Here is a 21,364-nt window from a genome sequence, read left to right as displayed (position 1 = left end):
CCACCTTCGTCCCATCCTTGTTTCTTGGCACAAGCCGACAAGGCGTCTGGTCCCAACTAAACACCACCAAACCACTAAAAACCACTAAATCACTAAAGCACAGTAGTGTACGAATAGATACAACAAACATCAGACATTACATTACTTTTAGCACTTCAACTTTATGAGACATGACAACAACCTCCCTTTCTTTTACCCTCTTATTCGCTTGTAGTAGCCTTCCTTTTGCGCAGTTCCTCATTTCCTTATTGAAAACATACGGCTCGCGTCGGCCCAATCCTTGAATCCCCCCCTCCAGTCTTTGCAATCTAATATCTAGCTTGTCACGATACTACACGAACCTATCATTCGCCTGACCAAACATTCGCTTCTCTCCATGAGTGGCGCTGCGGCTTGGTCCCAGACGGTGGGCACTTGGTCGGGTCTGCCACCATGCTGAGCACCTCCGCGACGCCGGCTCAGAAGTCGTTGGGTACGCAACCTGCTAATTCTCCCCTCACCACCTCACGACCGAGCCTCGATGGCGGACTTCGACCACCTGCCCCCGGTGATGGTGCCCGAAGCATGGCAACCACGGCTACCTCCCTCGCCCCGAGCCGTGGTGCTTCCTTCAACCCTTCCCAACCTCCAGGGAGTTTTAGTTCCGACCTACGCAGCCAAACTCAGCAGTCGAGGGCTGGTTCGAGGGCCGACGTCTACATCCGCGAAAAGTTGGACGAAGATGACGATTCTATCGCCGAGACCGCACTTAATTCGTTGAAGGACTCGCTTAGCCGCGAGATGAAAATAAAGGAGGGAAGCGAGAATATGCTCGAAGCTTTAAATGCAAAAAAAGCAAAACAGACCAAAGAGCAACGCCAGAGGGTGGAGGCCGAGCTTACAGCCTCGAATACGAGGATAAAAGAGCTGAAGCAGAGAATCACAGATGCGCAGCGATCTAAGGCCGTGCCTAGTACGCCTACGAGAACACGCAACGAGGGGATATTGCGTAACGAAGGTCTGCGATCGCCCCCAAGCGCATCCAGGAGCGGCGCCGGATCCGACTTCGAAGAGCCGACAGAATCCCCGACATTTGCACTTGCCGAGATACTGCAAGCTTTAGAAGTCGAAGGGATGACCCCTGAATACTATGTGGGGGGAGCCAACAACCTCGTAGATCTCTTCAAACGGCACCCCACACTGAAGTATGACTTGGTGTGGTCTGTCTTCGGGGACAGAATGCAGGTCATGCTGCTTAGCGGTAGTAGGGAGGTGGTGGCGTCGGGATACCGAATGCTACGATATGCTATTTCCGATATAGCCTCTCTTAAGAAAATTCGTAGTTTAAACACCGACGTCATGGTAGTCGTGTCTCTCGCCAAGGATCGCAAGGCCGACGTGGAACGCGAGCAGGCTCTCAAGTTCGTCCGCGCTTTCTTGGATGTGAAAGATGGTGTACGCGAGGTGTCTAGGGCCGTGGTTAGGACTATAGCAGCAGTCGCCGAGCAAGTCGAAGATCGGCTCCGGCCAATCTGTATCGAAACACTCGCCGAAGTCCTGTTACGAGATCCCGCGCTACTTGTGGCATCTGGCGGCTTAGTGCCTTTATCCGAGGCGCTCGCCGAGGGCACTTACAAGTCTCCCGAATCCTTATCCTCGGCTTTTCTCTACCTACTAGACGCGCCACATACGCGGAGGTATTTACGGGCCGGATACGAACTGGAGGTTCTATTTACAGCCTTCACCGATGCTCTGTTCTCGTACGAAGGAGTTATAAAACAAAATTCAAGGGCAATTGCTTTTGCTTTGAAGAGTTGGTCTGGGCTCATGACCTTGTCTATGTACAACTTTAGAGCGATCGGCTCCTTGATATCGAGCCTGATGCTGCCTAACCCGACGATTCGGGACACTGTGATGGATTTACTTTATTCTCTCCTTCGTATCAAACCCCCTGCATGGGCCACATCGTATCTTGCAGGACGACGTTTGACCACGTACGGAAGAGTAACGACATTGAAGTCTTCAACGCCGAGCAAGGACGATACGGTCTACGAAGATGACGGTGCGGAGCAAAACTTCGTAGAGCACTATACTGCATTGCTTCTAGCTATATTTATCAAAGCGGGAATGATGCCGAACCTACTCCAGGTTGCTCAAGGTACCGACGATCCCATGTTGAAACGAAAAACAACTTTGCTTATTGGCGAAACCCTCAAACTCGCAAGCAGAATCCTCCCCCCTTCTTGGAGTAGCGAACTTCAGCTACTCCCCGAACTATTCGCAGCTGCTTCGCACTTCGAAGATGAGGCACATTTCAACGCGACCGGGATTGTCTACCAAATAAGTAGTGTAAGCCGGACGCTGTACCGGTCATCTCCGACGGGTTACGCTCCTGGCTATCTTCCTTCCAGCAGCATGTTAGAGAATATGGGCCACGCAGAAGAAGCACCGAAGGCCAATGCTTTAATCAACCCCGACGATGCTACATTCCGTCAACTACTGATAGACTCAGGAGTTCTCGGTCATTCGAACCCTTCCAAATGGGACTGGGATGTCGTTCTGAAGATAATTGAAGGACCGCTCATGAACGGCAAACGTTTAGAAGAGGCTATCAAGGCATCCAAATTCGCAAAAAGGCTAGTAGGCTTCTATCGGCCTTTCAAATTCAAGTTTTCGGAGATCAAGAGCACGCGAAATACTCAAAAGTATGTTAGGGTTGGCTGTGCACTAATGCATACGCTGCTCCAAACAGCGGAAGGGACAAAATACCTTGCAGATAACAAGCTGTTGAGACAAATCGCTGAGTGCTTGGCTCAGTGTGATCCGGTAAGAACATACATGTTGAAAGATTTAGATCAAATACTTATTTCTTGCTTCTAGACCAGCGGTTTGACCGCGCAGTATCCAATGTTTTCGAGAGATCGTCTTACAGATACGCTGTGTGGCGGTTATTTCCCTATGATTGGTGCTCTGAGCAGCGATCCCAAGGGGTTACAGATGCTCGAGAGATGGCGCATCTTCAACATGATGTATCATATCGTCGATTTTAAGCAAAGACCAGATCTCATCAAGTTGCTTCTCAGTCATCTCGACTATAGTCTTTACGGCCACCCGCGCGTGCTGCTGTCGAAGGCCTTGACAGCTGGCACAAAAGAAATGCGAATACACAGTACTAACGTACTTCGAAAATACGCAACAAGACAGCGAGTTACGCCAACAGGCCAAGTTATCTCCGACTCCAAGTGGGCGATTCAGTTACTTGTCACACAACTCTACGACCCAGAAGTTGAGGTTTGTGCCACGGCCGTCAAGATTCTTGAGAAGGCTTGCAATAGTAAGGCCTTGTTAGAGTATATAGTAGAATGCCGGCCTGCGTTGGACCACCTTGGTGAGATTGGAGCACCGTTACTGCTCCGATTTTTGTCCACCTCTATCGGTTATCACTATTTGGATGGCTTAGACTACATAAGTAATGAAATGGACGACTGGTTTCTCGGGCGCAATGATACCTATGTTAGTCTTATCGAAGCTAGTCTAGCACGTTCTTTCATCGATACCCAAGAAGATCAACCGCACCGCCTTAGTATATATGAAGACGATTTGGATACAGACCAGGACAACCACGTACCGCCTCATTTCTATCGGGAATTGACACGCACGAAAGAAGGCTGTAAATTGCTCGAAGACAAGGGCCACTTCGAGGAGTTCGCCGCGACTATCAGGGAATACGGAATGCAATCCGATGATCTTGAACTTATCACAAAAGTTAAAGGCTGTTTATGGGCAGTTGGAAATGTTGGCTCGATGGAACTCGGAGCCCCGTTCTTGGAATCGACGGATGTAGTAGAACATATCGTCAAAATCGCCGAATCTCATGACGTGATGAGTCTTCGAGGTACCGCATTTTTCGTCTTAGGTTTAATATCGAGATCTACACACGGACTGGAGATTCTCTCTGAACATGGTTGGGAATCAAATACTACACCTCTCGGGATGTCGTTAGGGCTTTGCGTTCCTAAGAATCTTTCCAAATTCTTCTCTTGCCGGCCCTGGAAACACGAGATACCCGCGCACATCAGAGTCTTAGATACCCAGAAAACGGTGCTGGAACCGCCGGCTATAGAAATCGACGAACAGGACCCGACTAACCGACGCATATTGGAGCTCATGACTGAGCTAGGCAATATGGTGCTCTATAAGAAGGCCAAAGTCGAGCTGCTCCAGTTACGACATAAGAAGGCTCCGGGTTTCCGGCAACCCGCCCTATTCCGCAAGATTCTGGCATTGCTAGAATGCCACCACTATAGGCTGCCGGACCGGCATCTAGTAATCGAGCTATTCGACAAGAGCGTCCTAAGACACATCGTCTACGGCGAGGAAAGCAGCGACGACTCGGCGAGCAGCTCGGGCGACGAGCAGAGGACGGAACGGCAAAGGAGTATAAGCGACCCGGCCGAGATGGAGAGGATAATAGCTAGGGCCCAGAACTCGTCGATATAGCATAGCATTGCATTGCATACCAGCCAGTACGGGCCGGGAAGGCGTCTGAGAGCAGCAAATTTCGGGATTTTGGACACAGCGAGATATAGTCTGCTTGTTTTTTTGTTGTTATTGGGAATTCGACTTGACTTGACTTGACTTGACTTGGGACGATCCAACAACTACCTCTACCTACCTAACTGCCTAACCTATACCTATCTATCTACCTACTTGTAAAAAGAAAAAATATAGACGCGACATGATATGACATGGCATGCGAGAGACTGAAATATCATATCGCTCGTTGCAAACTGCGCACCATAACATCACCATTTTGGGGAGGGCGGATAGGGGAGGGGAGGGGTAGGGGGAGAAGGTGACATTATTTTTGCATATGGGCGGTGAGGTGATACTCTGGGGGTGGGCGGAACGGCACGATGGATGCCTGAATTGAACATTGTTCTGTTGATCTTTGTGTTGTGCTGTGCTGTGTTGTGTTTTCTTGCTAGGCTGATGGCATGCGAAATCTGAAGTGTATCATACTGCCTGCCACCAATCTACCTACTTGCCTCTGACACACTGGGGTTTTTTTTTTCGCGGCTCTCGTTTTGACTTTTATGTTTGAGGGCCAGGGGAGGGGAATTAGTTGGCTTTACGTAGGACGGCGCCATCACTTCCTCCCACTGCCGCCGCCGTCCTGCCCAGTATCTGTTTGGAGTGAGGGTGGGGGAATTTTGTTTATCTTGGCGTTTCTCGGGACGAAAAGGGAGAGAGAGGGATATATACCAAAATAGCGAGTGCGTGTCTAGTCTAGTCTACAATACGAGGGTCTTCCACGAGTTAGAGAAAATCTTGCTGAGACGTAGTGGTTCGTTGTTGTGCGTGCTATATTTATTATATATATCTTTGAGATGAGATGAGATGGGACTAGTTTTCATAACCAATTCTTAGATTATACCACAAAACAACATATTCCCTCATGGCATGGGGCGATCTCATGCAACTCTCCTCTCTTTCTTACCCAGTAAAGACGGTACGTCACCATTAACAGGTAACTAGCTCCCCTGCGTCTCCTCAGCCCTTCAGTCCTTCGTCTGAGTCTTAGTATGCGATGAAGAATGGCTAGTCGAGTGGGAAGTAGAATGAGAGGTAGAATGAGAAGTAGAATGAGAGGTGGATTTCTTAGTCGATGAGCGGGATGTCGAGGAGGACTTGCTGGTCGATTTCGAGGTCGACTTCGAGGTCGTCTTGCTGCTGCTACTACTGCTGCTGGCCCCCGTCTTAGTTGAAGTTGTTGATACCGGGGGTGGTGTCACTGATGTCGAAGGCGGGGTGGTGGAAGAGGTGGGAGAAGTACTAGTGCTGGTAGGAGGCAGTGAAGTCACTGGAGGTGATGGAGATGGGTCGCTTGCCTGGCATCCTGATCCGAAAGTTGATTGGCAACCCTCGCCGCAGTAGTCAATAGTTGAGCCGCACCAGCCGTGTCTACAGTTTGAAAGTAAAAAAAGTTAGTAACATGGTCCAAACAACGATTGAATTTTTCATATTCATTTCTCATAACATAAATTTTGTAGACTTCCCGTGTCCCACCATAAGGCAATACCCAGCCTATGCCCTCATTAAAAAAAAAAAAAAAAAAGAAAAAGAAAAAGAAAAGAAAAGAAAAAACATTGAAATGAGAACTACACCGACTCTGAACAACAGTTTCCAAACGCTGATCCTTCGCAAGTGAATCCGTCACCGCAGTTTCCCTCAATCGATACTTGAAGTGTTCCGGTAGGGGCGGGTGCCGAGCTCGTAGTGGTCAGGGGATCATCAGGGGTTCCCGGTCCGTTCGGGAGTGGGCGGCTGGTCGGGATCTGCGAGTCCGCCGAGGAGCAGGTTCCGAATTCCGGGCGACAGTTTGAGCCGCAATAGTCGATGGAGCCACCGCACCATTCATTGGTAGAACAACCTAGTGGCATGGATTATTAAACTTATGCTCAAGGTGATTGCTAGGGTATACATACAGTTTCCGTATATAGAGCCCGCGCAAGTTACCCCGTCGCCGCATCGACCATCTTGGCTAATCTTCAACGTGCTGGTCGGCTGGCTCGGCCTGGTAGAGGTAGGTGTGGGGAGGCAAGGCCAAGTGCCAGTCGGGGCACGGATGGTGAAGTTATACTCGGGAACCTTACCAGTGCCAGCACGGTACCAGTTCTCAGGGGGGTCGCCCAAGCATTGCCCCACAGTAACGGACCTATAGCCGTGGTTGAAGAGCGATTCGAGGATATAGTCTGTCAGGTTGTAAACGGTTTGGTAGTGGATATCGTGCTCGATCTCGAGATAACTATCCTCGCACGGGCTAGATCCATCAACTGCATCATCCCAGATGTTTTTACTGGTCTGGATCTGGCTTGCATCGTCATGAAGATATCCTTCCGTGTCTAAGTCAAAGTATAGAGCGTGATATCCAAGGTTAGCTAACTGAGTCTGACAAGCGGCAGGGCAGATGGAATAGGGCGGCCTGCCTTAAGATTAGTACGGGGCCCTTTCTTTTCTAAGGAGGAGCTGACGCGAACCTCATATAGGTAGGGAAGTAGCCAAGGATATCGTTAAAAGCAATCTCGTTCCATATAATCTGGTTCTTGAATTGAGTTGTAGTCAACTGGCTGAAGTTCTCATGCGACCAAGTATGGCTTGCAATCTGATGGCCCTCGGCGGCCATTCGCTATGACCAGTTAGTATTCACTTCTAGACACTCTAGACGAAGTAATTTACTTGAATGACGGAGGCCCAGGGCAAGTCTGGGTCGTTAATCTTTCCCTTGCCAATATTGTTGCCAGTAATGAAAAACGTCGCTTTCGCCTCGTATTTCTTCGTCCTTGTTAGCACCAACTTTGAAATAATGTAGGGCGATTACGATACATACTGCCAACTTGTCGAGAAGGTCGTTGGTATATTCCCATGGGCCATCGTCAAAGGTTACAGCGATATCGCCATTATTTACGCAGTCATAAATTCCCACGCCGCCATATTGTACGTCGCCTACTTTTGGACGTGCTATGGTTGACGTGTCTGCGCCATCAGGCTTTTGGTTACCGTCACATGCCGGTCCGTAGCTGATTTGGCAGTCGGGTGCAGTGCAATACACTTCTCCTACGCCGCAATAGCTTGATTCGGTCAGCATATTGTCGATAATGACGAGTGTAAACTAACCCTTCAGCCGAGCAACATTGGTCATCCGCACAACTACCATGGCCCGCGCCGCATCGTCCACCTCTCTGTCGTGGTTCAAGTTCGCCTCGCTCCTCGAGCTCCTCTTCATCACGAGCCTCTAGCATTTCTGCCCTCTGTATGGCGCGTGCCTGGCTGTCCCATCTCCTCCCCCCTTTAAACTCCGACAAAAACCTTCTGGCCCCTGCAAACTTTGGAAGGCTATGGCTAGGATCGTTTAAATCCGCATGCGCAGCCGTCTGGCCGACGCAAGCGGCCAGGATTAAAGCGTTCCACCAGCGCATCGCGATAAACGCAGTGTAGTCCCGATATATAAAGCGAATGTCAAGGCTAGGAACAACGAATCTTCAAGCCACAAGAGTTTCGAGAGTTCAGGGAAGGAATACAAAGGGACAACGAATCTAATCATCTTAGTAGATCTATAGATCTCCGGCCAAGGCATCGGATGGTATAGGGGTTGCATTCTTAGTATATAGAGCCACGCGTAACCGAATGCCATGTTAGGCGACGATGGAAAAAAAAGCTCTCCGAAAAACAGATGGTTCCCGGATCGGAACTTGGTCAACGCTATGAGGAGCATTGTATATATACCCGGATGCTACCTCAGTAGCAGACCACCTGCATTAACGGGCCACTCACGAAAGAGATATTGCAGGAGTACCCATATTGAGTTGCGTTGCAGTCATGGCGTCTTTGAAAAGGCTGGACTAGCCAGACTTTCGTTGCGAGAGCAGGAACACGAAATTGAAAACGTATTCCTTACCATGCGTCGCTGACTCCGCAACTTCAATCCAGCGTTTTACGAAGGCATACTATATGAGTATCCGTGTCGAACAAATGTCGGAAGATGATAATTCTGCTCAATAAAGGTTAGATAGGTTCGTTAGTTCATGTAGAGGTGACTCACGTAAAGCCTCACCCCTCCCGGTGTAAAGGTACCGACCCAGGGGGGCTCCTCGGTTGAAGACGCAATTTCCATGATCGGCTGTTTTGCTAATAGAAATATAGAAATAGGTTAAGAATGACTCGTCATCTTTCCCCAGATGGTCGGCAAAGCAAGAGGGTGTCTATCTGAGTGCTTTCTGTGGGGTTAGTAGACGCGTCCCTGAATAGAAAGCAACATTCATCCACTAGACGGTTGAAAGTGACGGGGGCCGGATTGGAGAATGGTTATATTATATTCAAATGAAGGTTAATTTGAAAATATCCTAAAAGCAACCTACCATCTGCCCTGCATTACATGGCCTCTGTTAAAACTACCCTCCAACTCCCTGGTACCGCTAGCCGCAAATTTTTTCAACCGAAAGCTCACGTTAAAAGAGAGGGATAGGGAAATAAATAAATTAATTGGAATGGATTGTTACGTCGTCGTAACCTTCGAGACCGCCGACCAAACCCACACGTTGATGTGCTTCTAGCCATAGCCGGAATCGCGCGATTCGGATGCTAACTTAGCAAGTAGATGACTCAAAACGATGACGAGTCTCGGCAGGTTCGCTCCGTAGCAATCGGAAATACGATAAAATGTCCTCAAGGTGTATTATCTTGATTTTGCAACGTGAAGGAGAAACGTGCCATCGTCATTCTTAGGATATGTGGAAATGCAAGTGTTGTAACCTAAGCGAGTTTCCTTATTGAAGAGAGCATCTTTTTTTTAGTCGTTCTTTTAGATATTGTAGAGGTAAGTATGGGGTATGGGGTATGGAGAACTAGTCACGTGGGTTCTATTGAGCATTACGTTATTCAGCTAGTGCTTCTTTCAACGCACCTTCTTTGCGCCTCTATGCTTTAGGTACTAAGTACATGATTTATCTTAAGGGGTTAAGGGGTTAAGGGGTTGAGGGGTTGAGGGGTTAGAAGCGCGGCTCTCTGTCTCCTTGGCACCGTCGTTATATCCAGATCGCACCTTAGCACCTAGAACTTAAAATAGCCTACTAGTCTGGCCTTTTAAGTATCACTATAGCTTCATAAAGTAAACCCCGTCTGTAAGTGCTTTAAACCACTTGGAGATATCTGTAGTTACGGAGTCTGGTTCATCACACGTTACGGCTTACACGAGGGTAAGGGGAATCTGCTTTAAAGAGCGGCATCGTGTCATTGTGGAACTAGCGCGCTTAAAGTAGCATGGGCTTGACGGCCTTAGAAGAGGTAGATATATGGATATTACTCGCAACGTTCGGAAGTCCGACTAACATTCTTCGACATTATACTTCGTACTACGATAAAGACGCTGCCTTAAAGTACCTAAGTGATTAAGGGAAATGACTCAGAACGAACGCGGCTCGATTGGACACAGTGGTGCGAGAATACGATAAAATCTATTCTTAAACTATAGCTGTAAATTAGCTCACGGGATCTGGATAGGTAGTTGCCCTTGGCCTAGGGCTTTCGTTTAGACTAAGCGATAGCGTTGAGATCGTGAGGCTCTTACGACCTATGCTCGAAGCCGCCTTCTGGGTTTCTAGGAGTTTCCCCTTTCTTTCGGTCCATAGTTCTACTCAAGGTCATCCAGAGCTCTTTACTGATTAAACTATACCTATCCGGGACTGCCCTTCAATATTCCTACCTCTAACTCTACGTAAATCATTTTCCAAATCTCGTCGGAGAGCTGGTTGCTAGCATCCCGGGTCTTTTGAGAAGAATTGTAGGGGTACCAAGGTAGTTGCAAAGTGTATTTCTTATATTTACCCAGCGAAACTATCCACATGCTTTAACAGCGATGATCTTCCTCTGATGGTGTTCTCCTGGCATAGGTTCTGAGTCATTCATGCATCATTGCTAGGTAACTGGCGCTAAGTGACTGTTGACACCTGAAAGATATGCCTGACGCAGATAAAATCAGTAATTGCCTTAGCAACAGAAAATTTGCCAGGAAGAAAAGCTGTTACTTCCTTAGGTTGCTCCTTCCTTTTGTTTTCACTTTCTACGCGTATATAATCTCGCACCATTCACCCGAAATCCCTCTAACCTTTACACCATCAACAACAAATCTGCTACGTTGATTCAACTACCATGGCTGAATCTATGGACGAGGATGTTGGCGGACTCGCCGGCCCATCATCCAACAAGGTTGTCAAGAAGGCTCGAGTCAAGCCTCGTTCTAAGCCGACGACTCGTCAGTCCACCGGATCTACTAAGAACGTTGCCAGAAGACTGTTCGAAACAGCCTCGTCTCCAGACGACGATATCGAACATCAGCCTGGTCAACTGGTCGGCATAGACAAACTCCTCTCACGACTGGAAGGCCTTACAAAGGTGATAACCGACTCAATCTCTGCTACACAGGCTACTCAATCTATCCCCGGAACCTCATCAGTGTCGCAGCTCAGACGAGAAGATATCGGCCGATTCAACCCTGATTATCCCGACCCGAAAAATGTTGGCATGATATTCGACGGCAATACCCCGATCTTTACCGACTTAGACCGCTTCGTTGAGCGTGTTGAATCCTTCCTTGAAGACCATGTTACCGCCGCAGCCAACGAGAAGCAGCTCAAACTCTTGTTTGAGATCTTATTAGACGGCCCAGCAGCTCTATGGTGGAGTTATGAGTTGACCTACGATGATCGACGATCCCTTCGACGAGCCGGTTTAGCTCAGATGTTGGCGGCCTTAAAACGTCGATTCCACTACAGCTACTCATGGATGACACTTCGCAACCCCACTGGCCTAACCATCGAGGAGATCGCCGAGGATGAGAACAGATTGATGCAGTTCTTCCAGACGAAGCTGCGAGACGCAAAGTTATGTGGCCGTCTAGATAAGGACCACAAAAACTGGCCCCAAGTCTTTAAAGGTTCCTGGAAAAAAATGGGTTATGACATCCACGATGTCTTGCCAGCCCCTTCCGATGAATTTTCGCTTGAAGAATACATGAAAGAAGTACAAGAGGCAAAGCCGAGGCTCTTCGACACAGCGAGAATGTATCACCTAATCGACAAATCGGCACCCTTGCGCGGCTACCGAGATACAAGTAGTGATGAGTCGGAGGACTAGGTGTGGCGGTGACTACTAAGCAAACGGCGTTCCTATTAATCAGGTCGATTCTCGGTAGCGGAGGCGGCCTTAATACCACCATCGAGGCTAACGTTCTCATCCATTCGTCTCAAGGTATAAGGACCTCGCAATGCAATAGAGAAACAAGTAGTCCTGTATATAGGTTCGAGGAAGAGTCTACGATAGTTGGGAGCCTGGGCATATCACACGGCATCGGAGGTTATCTGTGTACTTAATCGTGAAATAGGCCTTGACAAATACATACTTCTCCCTACCATTCCATATCTGCTCAGTGATCACGACATCAAACGTTAAGATATATCTCTTAATATATACCTACGTAGTGTGCTACTACGGTATTGTCTAGGAACTTGTTTATCGCTATAGGGAGTTCCACTGTAGAAGTATGTACTATTTACCTAGGTAGTCAAGGGCTATATAGCTAAGTCCTAATTGTTACCAAGACTTGCATTGGTTTGAATCTTCTTGATCTTAACTAATTCATGGGTATCCTGTGGTAGTAAAAGGGTAGACATGGAATGAAATGCGCGTAAAGTGTAGATATGAATACTATTTTATACGTCTGCCTAAAATAGGGGCACGTCGTGTGACTGTCTACATAGAATCAACTATAACCCGCCAAACCCCTCCTCTTACATCTAGCATCACCCTATCACCCTTCATAGGAATGCCACATACACATCTAGGAGTGTCACCCATCATTAAAATCTCGAAATAACCAGGTAGGTACCTAGGTACGTAACCCGTGCACCCGTAAGTCAGTCAGTCAACCCACAGCCCGCCAAACAACAACAACCTGCAGCCGTAGCAACTAACAGGCACCTGCCAGCCTCGCAACCCAAGGCATGCATATACATAACTCCTAATAGCACAGTGAATATTAACAAACCAAGAAAAGGGCTGGTGGTGTAACGGTGCACACTCCATCCCATCCCGCGCCCCGGACGGCCAACCCCATGGCCACCCCGGAGGTCAAAAGTCAAGTCTTCTATGGAGAAGTATGGGTTCGAATCCCATCCGGTCCAACATCTTTTTTCTTTTGCACCCTTTTCTTTTTCTTTTACCAGGTGGGTATATTTTTGTCTGTCCCCTTTTTGTCTTTATTAATGGAAGACGCATATGCGCGTACAAACACATCCATCCTAGAGTTAAGAATCAAGCCGGCATGAAGTATCTGTCGACTTAGTCAAATGACCTAACTAAATACGAAAAGATAAAAAGTACAACACGTACAACTACCGGATGGCGAACTTCACATATATCCGTGCTCGAATTTTAACTATGACTGAGAAGGTAAGCGCGTGGCTACTATATGTTCCACTTAGGAGATACGTAAGTATAAAACCACGAACACGTAATCTTCAGGGGCTAGTTAATATTTAATACAATATGATATATCAATGGATATGCGCTACCAATATCCACCCATCATCTATCCTTCAAATAAGCGCTATATAAAACAACACGCCAAGACACCGCGAGGTAAGATCAAAACGAAATATCCTACACTCGTCTAGAAGAGGGAGCCACCATAAGACCTTCCGACGGGGGATATAAGACGCGTACCGGAGCAATATTTCCCAACAATACACCACCCGCAACTTAGTTAGTTGCCTCACTCCTTAACCCCGTTTATTTCCACCTACCCAACCGCTTAGTAAATCACAACCATTATCTCATCAACCATATCGTCCTAGTCCCATTCATATCCGTCCTAAATATGCCTAATAATAAATGCCGTAAATATCTTCTTATTCTCGCCCAGAGAGCGAAATGTAGCGATAATAACGGTAATAGGGATATTCCTATTATGGAGTATCCGGGCGGGCGGTTCGCATTATTTTGTTTAGAAAACTGCGCCCGCCACCTAGTGTGGATCGTCCTCTCTTCTCGGGGGCAGGTTCGTCGGGTGTCGATTTAGGAGGGGCGGATCCCGATCCCCTCTTGGGGGGGATTGCGCTGTGGCTCGGGTGCTCATCCTCGGACTCGAGTAAGTCATATTCCGACATAGAGAGCTTATCCGCGGCTCGTTTATAGTCGGAGGAATCTGGTCCTGATTTGCTCATACCAGCGCCCTTTCCAGCTTCTTGCATCTTAGCGATCCCACGTTCCAAATGAGCTACCATAGGACCTTTAATGGCCCAATTCCCGTCCGGCTCACGGTCCGCGGCCTCCCTGTATAGTTCCGGCTCCCTTTTTTCGAATTCCTCTTCAATCTCCCTCTGGTGCTTCGTCGTAGCCTCGACGCGCTCGCTCTTAACCGCCGGTACGAGGTCAGTTGTTTGTACCCTATCTTCACCTTCGAGGAGTTTAAGCCACTCATCGTATCGTTGATGGCTATCCTTCTATGACGATATTGTAAGCGCAATGTTCAATAAGGGGGAGTTACGTTTGAACTTACCCTCTTTTCACATGAAGACTCCTGTAGGCCAGCAAGATACTCCTTCGCGTTACTGTTGGTATTCTTACCCACAATGTACTTGTCGAATGATTGCGAGAATTCGCGGAAGTGACCCTTAAGCACGAAGCATTGCCCAGTCCAACCTTTGCTCTTAAGCTTCTGTAAAAGCGCGTCTGCTACGGGCGTCTCCCAGGGATATTCGACTATCTTATCATAAAATACGACGCATTTGCTTGCGTACCAATTATTGAATGAATCGCGGCTTGTCTCATCCGGAAGTGCCTTCTCGATCATTTCCATCGTGGCTCGTGCCACAAAGGAAGCGGGCGCCCTGAAGTTGATTGCGCCATGGATGTGAGATTGGGCGTACTCGGATGGCGAGCGGAGGTCAATTATCACAATCTGATCCTCTGGGAATATTTCTAGCAATTTGTTGAGGTGCCCAGGAAGAATCATCTGAGCTCCATGGTTCGGAGGCTCCCGGCTTTGATCATCTATCTTTAAGCTCTGCAATTGATTCTCGACTTCTTGTTGCTCTCGACGGTTTTTGAACCAAGTCTGAATTGCGTAAGCTCAAGTACTATATAATGTTCATTAGATATTACTTACGTCAATGTCCGCGGTCTCTACGCCAAGGGTTGACGCGAGGAATTCTCTGACGGCAATAGTCGGCAATGGGTTACCCTCGAAGTATTCTTCCAGCCGTGTCTGAGCGTGTTGTGGGAGTTCAGGTTGACTAGCTACAGACGCTAGGGAAGATCTCCGCATGTTCCGAGGCTTATTTATAGCCAGGTGCTGCGCTATATTACTATAAGACATACTCTTATGTAACGAACCACCAGGCATAGAGCGTTGCCTTGATTGCCAATCCCCACTGGACATATGGTGGCCCTTAGATATCGCATTCGTCGTGGGGCGGTAGCTTCGAGAAGTAGCATCGACCATCGGGCCATCAGATCTTCTATACATCGGATCCATCGACGTTCTCTCGCTTGAAAGGGCTGACATTATCGATAACCTACCCGACTCTAACGGTCTGGAGGTATATGCTGTAGTTCCCGAATAAATTGACCTCAAATCTGCATCATAATCGGCACTCGTTGGCACTTCTTCCTCTAGTGACCTTGGCTCACTGTTGTTACGAGCAGCCAAGTTGTTCGATCGAATGAAGGCCACGAAATTGCAAGCATGATTATCGGGAAGTAGATCCCAGATCATGACCGGCATCGATAATAGCAGTAATGTGGAATGGCTCTTGAATACCCCTTGGACCTTGACATACTTGGCTAGTGCTGGTATATTTGAAAGCCAGTGTTCCCAGTCATTGATGTTGAGGCGTTGGTCTTCTTCGAGGGCTAGGGAAATCATCACATGCGGTACATCTTCATTTGGCTCCGATCCGACGATATCTTGCGGACCGGCCGATCGACCATTGGGAGAAGTTGGTTCGAACCCCGGCTCCTGAGGAGGCGAAGGTGGTCTTGCGTCTGGCGATATCAGCCGGGTTACCTCGATACTTGGTGCTTTATGATTGGCGGTCATCATAAAATGCACCGGTGTAGCACGTGCTTCGAAGTGCTTGCCATTCAGCATTTCGGGTCTTGGATGCTTGAGGCGTGCGAGAACCTCGGCGTGGAGCATCGCGGCGGAAAACGTCCTCCGTTTCCAGTCCTGAAGGACTTCAATCAGAGTGTTGGTGAACGAGTACCTCCCAGGATCAGGAGCAATAGCGTCCCAACTAGATGCCGATATCGTTTCCGTGATGCTATTACCATTGGGAAATGTAGCACTTGCAGCCCCTGCACAACAATCTAATAGGATGAGAACATCCGATAGAGATCGCTCCAACAACGTCTGAATAGCGGACCATCTACATATAGGTTAGAGTTACCACACACATGCGATCCATATAGGGTTTAGCATGATATAGGCTTACTGTAGCCAGGGAGAATCCGAACTTCGAGTTCTAGTTTAACAATTAGCATAACTATCAAGTAGGGGGTACAAGAGTAACAGCCTGGAAACGCACCCGCACCATGTACTCTGTCTCGAGTCATCGATCCTCGCGTGGCCACCATAATAGATGACGAACAGCGTATCGCTTGATTCGTGTTCTTTTATCATGGCGCCAACTTTCAACATCAGCTCGAGATGTGCATTGTCGGACGGTATCGGAAAGGTTTCGGTTTGGAAATTATATTCCTCCCGAAGGCATGCCTCCAGGTCATCGAGCTCCTTCAGGACGAACAAGTCGTCGCACGTCCAGTGAAGAAGAAGCACATGCACTTTCTTGTACCTTTGTGAGCTTCCCCGGTTGGGGAAAGCCCGCGTAGCCGACTATCGAAGTAGGGCCGTTAGTACTACAATAGGATGAATAGAGGGAGAGGTTAGAACGCACATCCTCGAGTGTCTTGGCGAATTCGGGTAGATGCTTGACGTGGTAGCTCACCCGACTGATGTCGTGCGTGGCTGCTGGCGTCTTTTCATCTTCAATGCTAGAACCATACTGAGAAGATGCAATTAGACGAGATCGAGCTTGAGGCCTGGCTGTCTTTCTATCTCGACGTACGGCAGAATCTCCACTGCTGAAACTATTCCCATCCCCCGTGGGCTGCCATTCACTTATCGTAACGAACGGCCGACTATCACCCATGATCGCATACGCTTGTGCAGATCAACCAAACAAAAACCGCGACGGGAGGGAAGGATGGGAGGGAGGGCGAGACGATATAGCAAACGCTAAGGAAGAACGGAATATCGTAGGACTCGTTTTTTACATGACTCTACCGTACCGCATGGCGGATGAAAGTGACTTTTGGCTGGTTAAGGTTGGCTGGTTAAGGTAGGCTGGCTAAGGTAGGCTGGCTGGGCTGGCTGTATGTAAGTGATGATGAACGAGCTAGGACACGGGCTTAGATAGAACGGTAGAATCAATCAATCAATCAATCACACTGGAGTAAAAGGAAAGTAGTAGCACATAGAACACGTAGAGAGGGATATTCCGGGCTCGCTGGAGCTATCAGGTACCAAAACGACCTTCTACCGACAAGCAAGGAGCTGGGGGGTGGGATGGTGTGAAAGGGACGGGAGACGGTGCAACGGACTACGCTGCTACGGGACAACGGGCTGAAGATGAATCTGAAGGATGAAGGTTGTCCCAAAGTGTTAAGATGAGCGCCCCTCGGTAGCGGAATGCGGTTTAGCGGCACCGCCCGCGGTGAACAAATTCGGTGCGAAACGCCTCGTCCAAATTTCCCTCTTTTCCTTTATCATCATTGGTTAAAATATAATGCTTGTATGTATTCAAGGTTGGTTTGTAATTGCTTGTGCCTGCCTACCTAAGTAGGCTGTGTGTGACATGATATCTGATTGCTTCTAGAAAGCAGGAACCGGCGCCTCGATCGGCTATAATTAAGGATGTGTGGGTTGTTTAAAGGTCGCTCTACTACTAGGCTACTGTTTTAGCTTTCCAAAATCGATAGATTCGATAGGCACAAATCTTTAGCATATCTGCGTTCGGTGGGGATTAATAAGGTACAATGCCAAGACTAAGGCAAACTAATCTAGTGATGCATATTGGAAGTACCTAACCAAGGTACCTCAGATATGCTGCAACATACATCTATATATTGGTAAAAATATTGGTAAAAGTCTACAGGTATTATTCGATGCAAATGGATATATGTAAACGTCGGGTGCTCCGCATCTAACGTTGCAGAAATACCTCCCTATGATATCTACCGAAATACTTATATGTTATGTATGCATGGAGCTTCTATTCCAAATAGCTCAGCCTCACCCTTTATGATACCGACGTTGCTTACGAGCAATATATACTATTGATAACCAACTAAATGGTATTGTCATTATTATAGTTGACTACCTATCAATACGTACAGGAGTATGGCCTCTTCGTTTATAGCATACTCATAACCCTACGACCAAAGTACCCCCAGCCCTTCCACACCTCAGGACTATATCGTAGCAAGGTTTTCCAGTCTCAAGCTTGTAAATATGTGTGGTTACAACCGACCATTATCACGCCTATCAACCCCCAGGCAAAATCGCAACGAAGCTTCTCAAAACCAACAACTCCTGTGACCTAACATGTCCAGATATCCGGATGCAGAGCGAGAAACAGAACCTTGCCATATGCCCGGCCCCGATGCAACCCGACCTCGCAGCCGACTCTTCTCACATACCCCACCCCTATATAGCGGAAGAAGGCAAATCGCCAACAACTCTGGTATGCACGTATTGGAATATTCCGTGGTTGTTTTTATCGTGTTATGAATGAGACCGAAGTAGAATGAGGCCACCCTTAAAACGCCAATATGCATGCAGATTCGCCCCACGTAGGCCCGAATGCCAAAAAGATGGGCATATAGAACAATGCAACTAGGAATCATAACAAGAGTGGCTATAATGCCGACATTGTGGTAGCCGTGGTTTCGTTTACAGATTCTTCCATATATTCGGACACGATGTTGTGTTTCAAGGTGAACCTAAGCACAAGCTTAGCTGGTTTCGTTGGTATTTGTATTTCGACGCTCTTCGTCCAAATCCTCCTTGATCAAGCGCTCGCTGAGACTTCTTGGTGTTCCGTTGAAGTAAGTCAGTTCAGGCCTGTAACTGCTTGTTTCGTCAACCCCGCTTCGCCCGTCAACACTACCGACAAAAGTATAGAAGTCGCCCATCTCGGCAGCCTTCTTATATAGTTCTGGGTCACGAACAACGCCAATCGAGAACGCCTTTCCGCGATATGATCCCGCCGATGCGGCCACGTGACGTGGGGACGGTGAGGTAGGTGCCGGCGCAGCAGGTTTCGCGACGGGAATCGCAGGCGATGTAGAATATAAGACCGGTTTCTCAGCTATAGGGGTCACGTCGGCATCATCATCATCTTCTTCATCCTCATCTTCATCCTCATCGATATATTTCGTAGCCGGCTTGACCTCATGACTGTTATCAAACTCGAACATATCTTCTGCCTCAAGCACTGGCTCTTCGACGGGGTTAGCCGGTACCGTTGGCTTGCTACTAGGCTGCTTATTTGGCTGTTGCGAATCGGGAACGCTTGGTTTAGGTTCGGGAATTGTTTCAAGCGGCGGGGTAAAGTGTTTCTTGTCTCTAAAGGAACTCAACGGAGGCATCATGAGAACATCATCCGTATCATCAATCTCGTCAGCAGCTTCGTCTTCACCAATTTCTTCCACAACCGGTAGAGGTGCGCCAAGTTGGGTTGGAAGACGCGCATCATTTATACGGTGTGCTGTAATATCGGAGTTTAGATGATTGGCTGCAACCTGATGTGCGTTATTCATTTTCCGCCCATTTGAAATGGCCATGACTAATTCATCATCCTCGTCATCATCAATGGCCTCCAGGCTACCAACAACCTCCCATTTCGAGGTATCCTCGGTGGAGCTCCTCGCTAGAGCCTTGAGGCGCTCAGTCGAGGTAATCTTCTTTGGCATTGGCGGAGAGCTGCCCAGTAGACCGGTTTCTTCGTTAATGACGATCGCGTTGTATGAGTCATCTAGGAGACTAGTGGGGTTGCCGCCTATCGGGGATGACAAAAAGTCTGTTGCTCGGGGTGACATTGGAGGCGATGAAGTGGGAAGAACTTCTTCGCCTTCTACGTCGAATCGTACTCGTCTTATAGGGCTCTGGGTCTTGACGGAAGAACTAGATGAGCGGCGGAGGGCGCTTCTTGGTCGCGTCGCACTATCGTCAGAAGTGGCTGAAGAGACAGTATCCAAAGTGTGGCGTCGAACAGGATCCGGTCGTGGTAAAATGTCATTGCTTAACGGTGAGAGAAATAGTTTTTGGCTATCGTTAGATTCTCTAACTTCTGGTGCTTGGGACGGTAAGGCAGGCAGTGTCGAAGTATGTCGCTGTACGGCATCCAGCAAGGGAAGATAGCTCGGTGTAAACAGACCGTGGAACTCGCGCTCTCTCTCATGTGGGCTCCGAGCGCCGTCTTCTATGGGAGTTCCTGGGCTCTGAGGGGAAGCTGGCGGCGGCGACAACAGTTTAGGTGACCATAACTTTTCATCCGGACTGGTAGTATTAGTGTCGAATTGCGACTGCGAACCAACATCGTGATCGAGAGCTGGACTCAAGGTCGGATAGTTGTGGAATTGCTCAGCAACCAAATTTTTGACTCTAGCAGACACATGTCCCGGCATGTCTCGTAGCCGCTGATGCGAATACCGACGGAATTCTTGTGCCATGTCTTGGCGATATTCATTGACCTTGTTATCAAGCTCGGCGAGCTTTTGGAGAAGATCCGATACGAGGCTCGTGGTGTCATCCATTATGCCGACTGCGCCGCACACCACAAAATGATCAATCGAAAACAGTCAAGGTACAAAGAATAAGCATTGTCGGTGCCGATCAAACATACAGCACGACAGAAGAACTTCTTGAATGCGGGAGGAACGTGAACTGATGCGACGTGCTTCGGTTTTTTTTCCGTCTTTTCCGTTGGTGCGGAGATATGCTTCGTTCCGCTATTATCTGTATAATAACAAAAAACAAATTCAACTATCCACGGGGTATTTCCAGTTGTGCAATTGCAAATATTGAGTTGCTGATGGGTATATACACAAGTCCCAAGTCTGGGAAGCCCCTCGATTAACACAAAGACTGTCGGTTAGTGATTGTTGTTGCTTTTTTTTGTTTGAGTTTTTGAGTTTTTAATGTAGATAAGCCTCTTATTGTAGTGGCTTGGAGCCGCACTCTCTTGAGATGTGACGGTAGTAAAATGATTTGCTAGGAAGAAGTTACCGAAGGGTAGAAAATGGTGTGGAGAAATGGTTGGTGTGGGAGCCAAGAGCCATGGGAGAATTGGTAGGATTGGTCTCCGACAACTTGGAAAGGCCTGGTCAATTGTCCTTGTTGAACTGGCGAGACTGCCAAATCTGCCAATTTGGTTTATCGGAATTCTAGGCCTGGAAGATTCTGTACATACCTGCAGGCAATAATACCATAGCGGTAATATATGGTTACTTAAAATAATTCTTTATTTTAAATATTATATTATTTATAATAATAGTTAAATTAAATAATATTATATTAATATACGTAATTATTTTTTATCGAAAAATTATTTTTTTAAAAATTATTATTTTTTATAAAAAAATTATTTTTTTAAAAATTATTATTTTTTTATAAATTATTATTTTTTTATAAATTATTATTTTTTTATATATAATTATTATTTTATAAATAATAATTTTTATATAAATAATTATTTTATTATTTATA

General features: G+C 47.5%; 5 protein-coding genes and 1 pseudogene across 6 annotated transcripts; 3 read left to right on the top strand and 3 right to left on the bottom strand.

The window, feature by feature from the left end:
• Window positions 1–41: 41 nt before the first annotated feature.
• F5Y00DRAFT_209585 (Rapamycin-insensitive companion of mTOR, N-term-domain-containing protein) lies at window positions 42–4,814 on the top strand. The gene is made up of 2 exons (XM_048005494.1): window positions 42–2,805; window positions 2,860–4,814. The coding sequence occupies exons 1-2, from the start codon at window positions 433–435 to the stop codon at window positions 4,477–4,479; spliced, it is 3,993 nt and encodes a 1,330-aa protein (XP_047860084.1). The 5' UTR covers window positions 42–432; the 3' UTR covers window positions 4,480–4,814.
• A 515-nt stretch (window positions 4,815–5,329) lies between these two features.
• Window positions 5,330–8,064, bottom strand: F5Y00DRAFT_209526 (carbohydrate-binding module family 18). Its single transcript, XM_048005493.1, has 8 exons — window positions 7,657–8,064; window positions 7,370–7,610; window positions 7,219–7,314; window positions 7,020–7,168; window positions 6,468–6,964; window positions 6,151–6,412; window positions 5,871–5,943; window positions 5,330–5,724 (listed from the first exon to the last, which is right to left on the bottom strand). Exons 1-8 carry the CDS (start codon window positions 7,956–7,958, stop codon window positions 5,719–5,721), a joined length of 1,626 nt encoding a protein of 541 aa, XP_047860083.1. The 5' UTR covers window positions 7,959–8,064; the 3' UTR covers window positions 5,330–5,718.
• Window positions 8,065–10,670: 2,606 nt separating this feature from the next.
• F5Y00DRAFT_249303 (uncharacterized protein) lies at window positions 10,671–11,773 on the top strand. Its single transcript, XM_048009574.1, has one exon. It carries the CDS (start codon window positions 10,687–10,689, stop codon window positions 11,668–11,670), a length of 984 nt encoding a protein of 327 aa, XP_047860082.1. The 5' UTR covers window positions 10,671–10,686; the 3' UTR covers window positions 11,671–11,773.
• An 815-nt stretch (window positions 11,774–12,588) lies between these two features.
• F5Y00DRAFT_t150 lies at window positions 12,589–12,716 on the top strand (annotated as a pseudogene). The gene has a single exon. The product of its transcript is annotated as a tRNA-OTHER (tRNA).
• Window positions 12,717–13,499: 783 nt separating this feature from the next.
• On the bottom strand, window positions 13,500–16,745 carry F5Y00DRAFT_256223 (uncharacterized protein; the record flags this gene model as incomplete). The annotated part of the gene is made up of 6 exons (XM_048010380.1): window positions 13,500–14,036; window positions 14,093–14,650; window positions 14,702–15,962; window positions 16,029–16,058; window positions 16,122–16,429; window positions 16,491–16,745. The coding sequence occupies 6 exons, from the start codon at window positions 16,743–16,745 to the stop codon at window positions 13,500–13,502; spliced, it is 2,949 nt and encodes a 982-aa protein (XP_047860081.1).
• A 1,181-nt stretch (window positions 16,746–17,926) lies between these two features.
• Window positions 17,927–21,037, bottom strand: F5Y00DRAFT_249298 (uncharacterized protein). Its single transcript, XM_048009573.1, has one exon. The coding sequence runs from the start codon at window positions 20,410–20,412 to the stop codon at window positions 18,610–18,612; it is 1,803 nt and encodes a 600-aa protein (XP_047860080.1). The 5' UTR covers window positions 20,413–21,037; the 3' UTR covers window positions 17,927–18,609.
• Window positions 21,038–21,364: the final 327 nt, after the last annotated feature.

Source organism: Daldinia vernicosa (assembly GCF_022497035.1).
Source record: "Daldinia vernicosa strain CBS 139.73 unplaced genomic scaffold F5Y00scaffold_82, whole genome shotgun sequence".
NCBI lineage: Eukaryota > Fungi > Ascomycota > Sordariomycetes > Xylariales > Hypoxylaceae > Daldinia > Daldinia vernicosa.
Note: the sequence above shows the minus strand (reverse complement) of the source record. Positions and strands in the feature narration are given on the sequence as shown.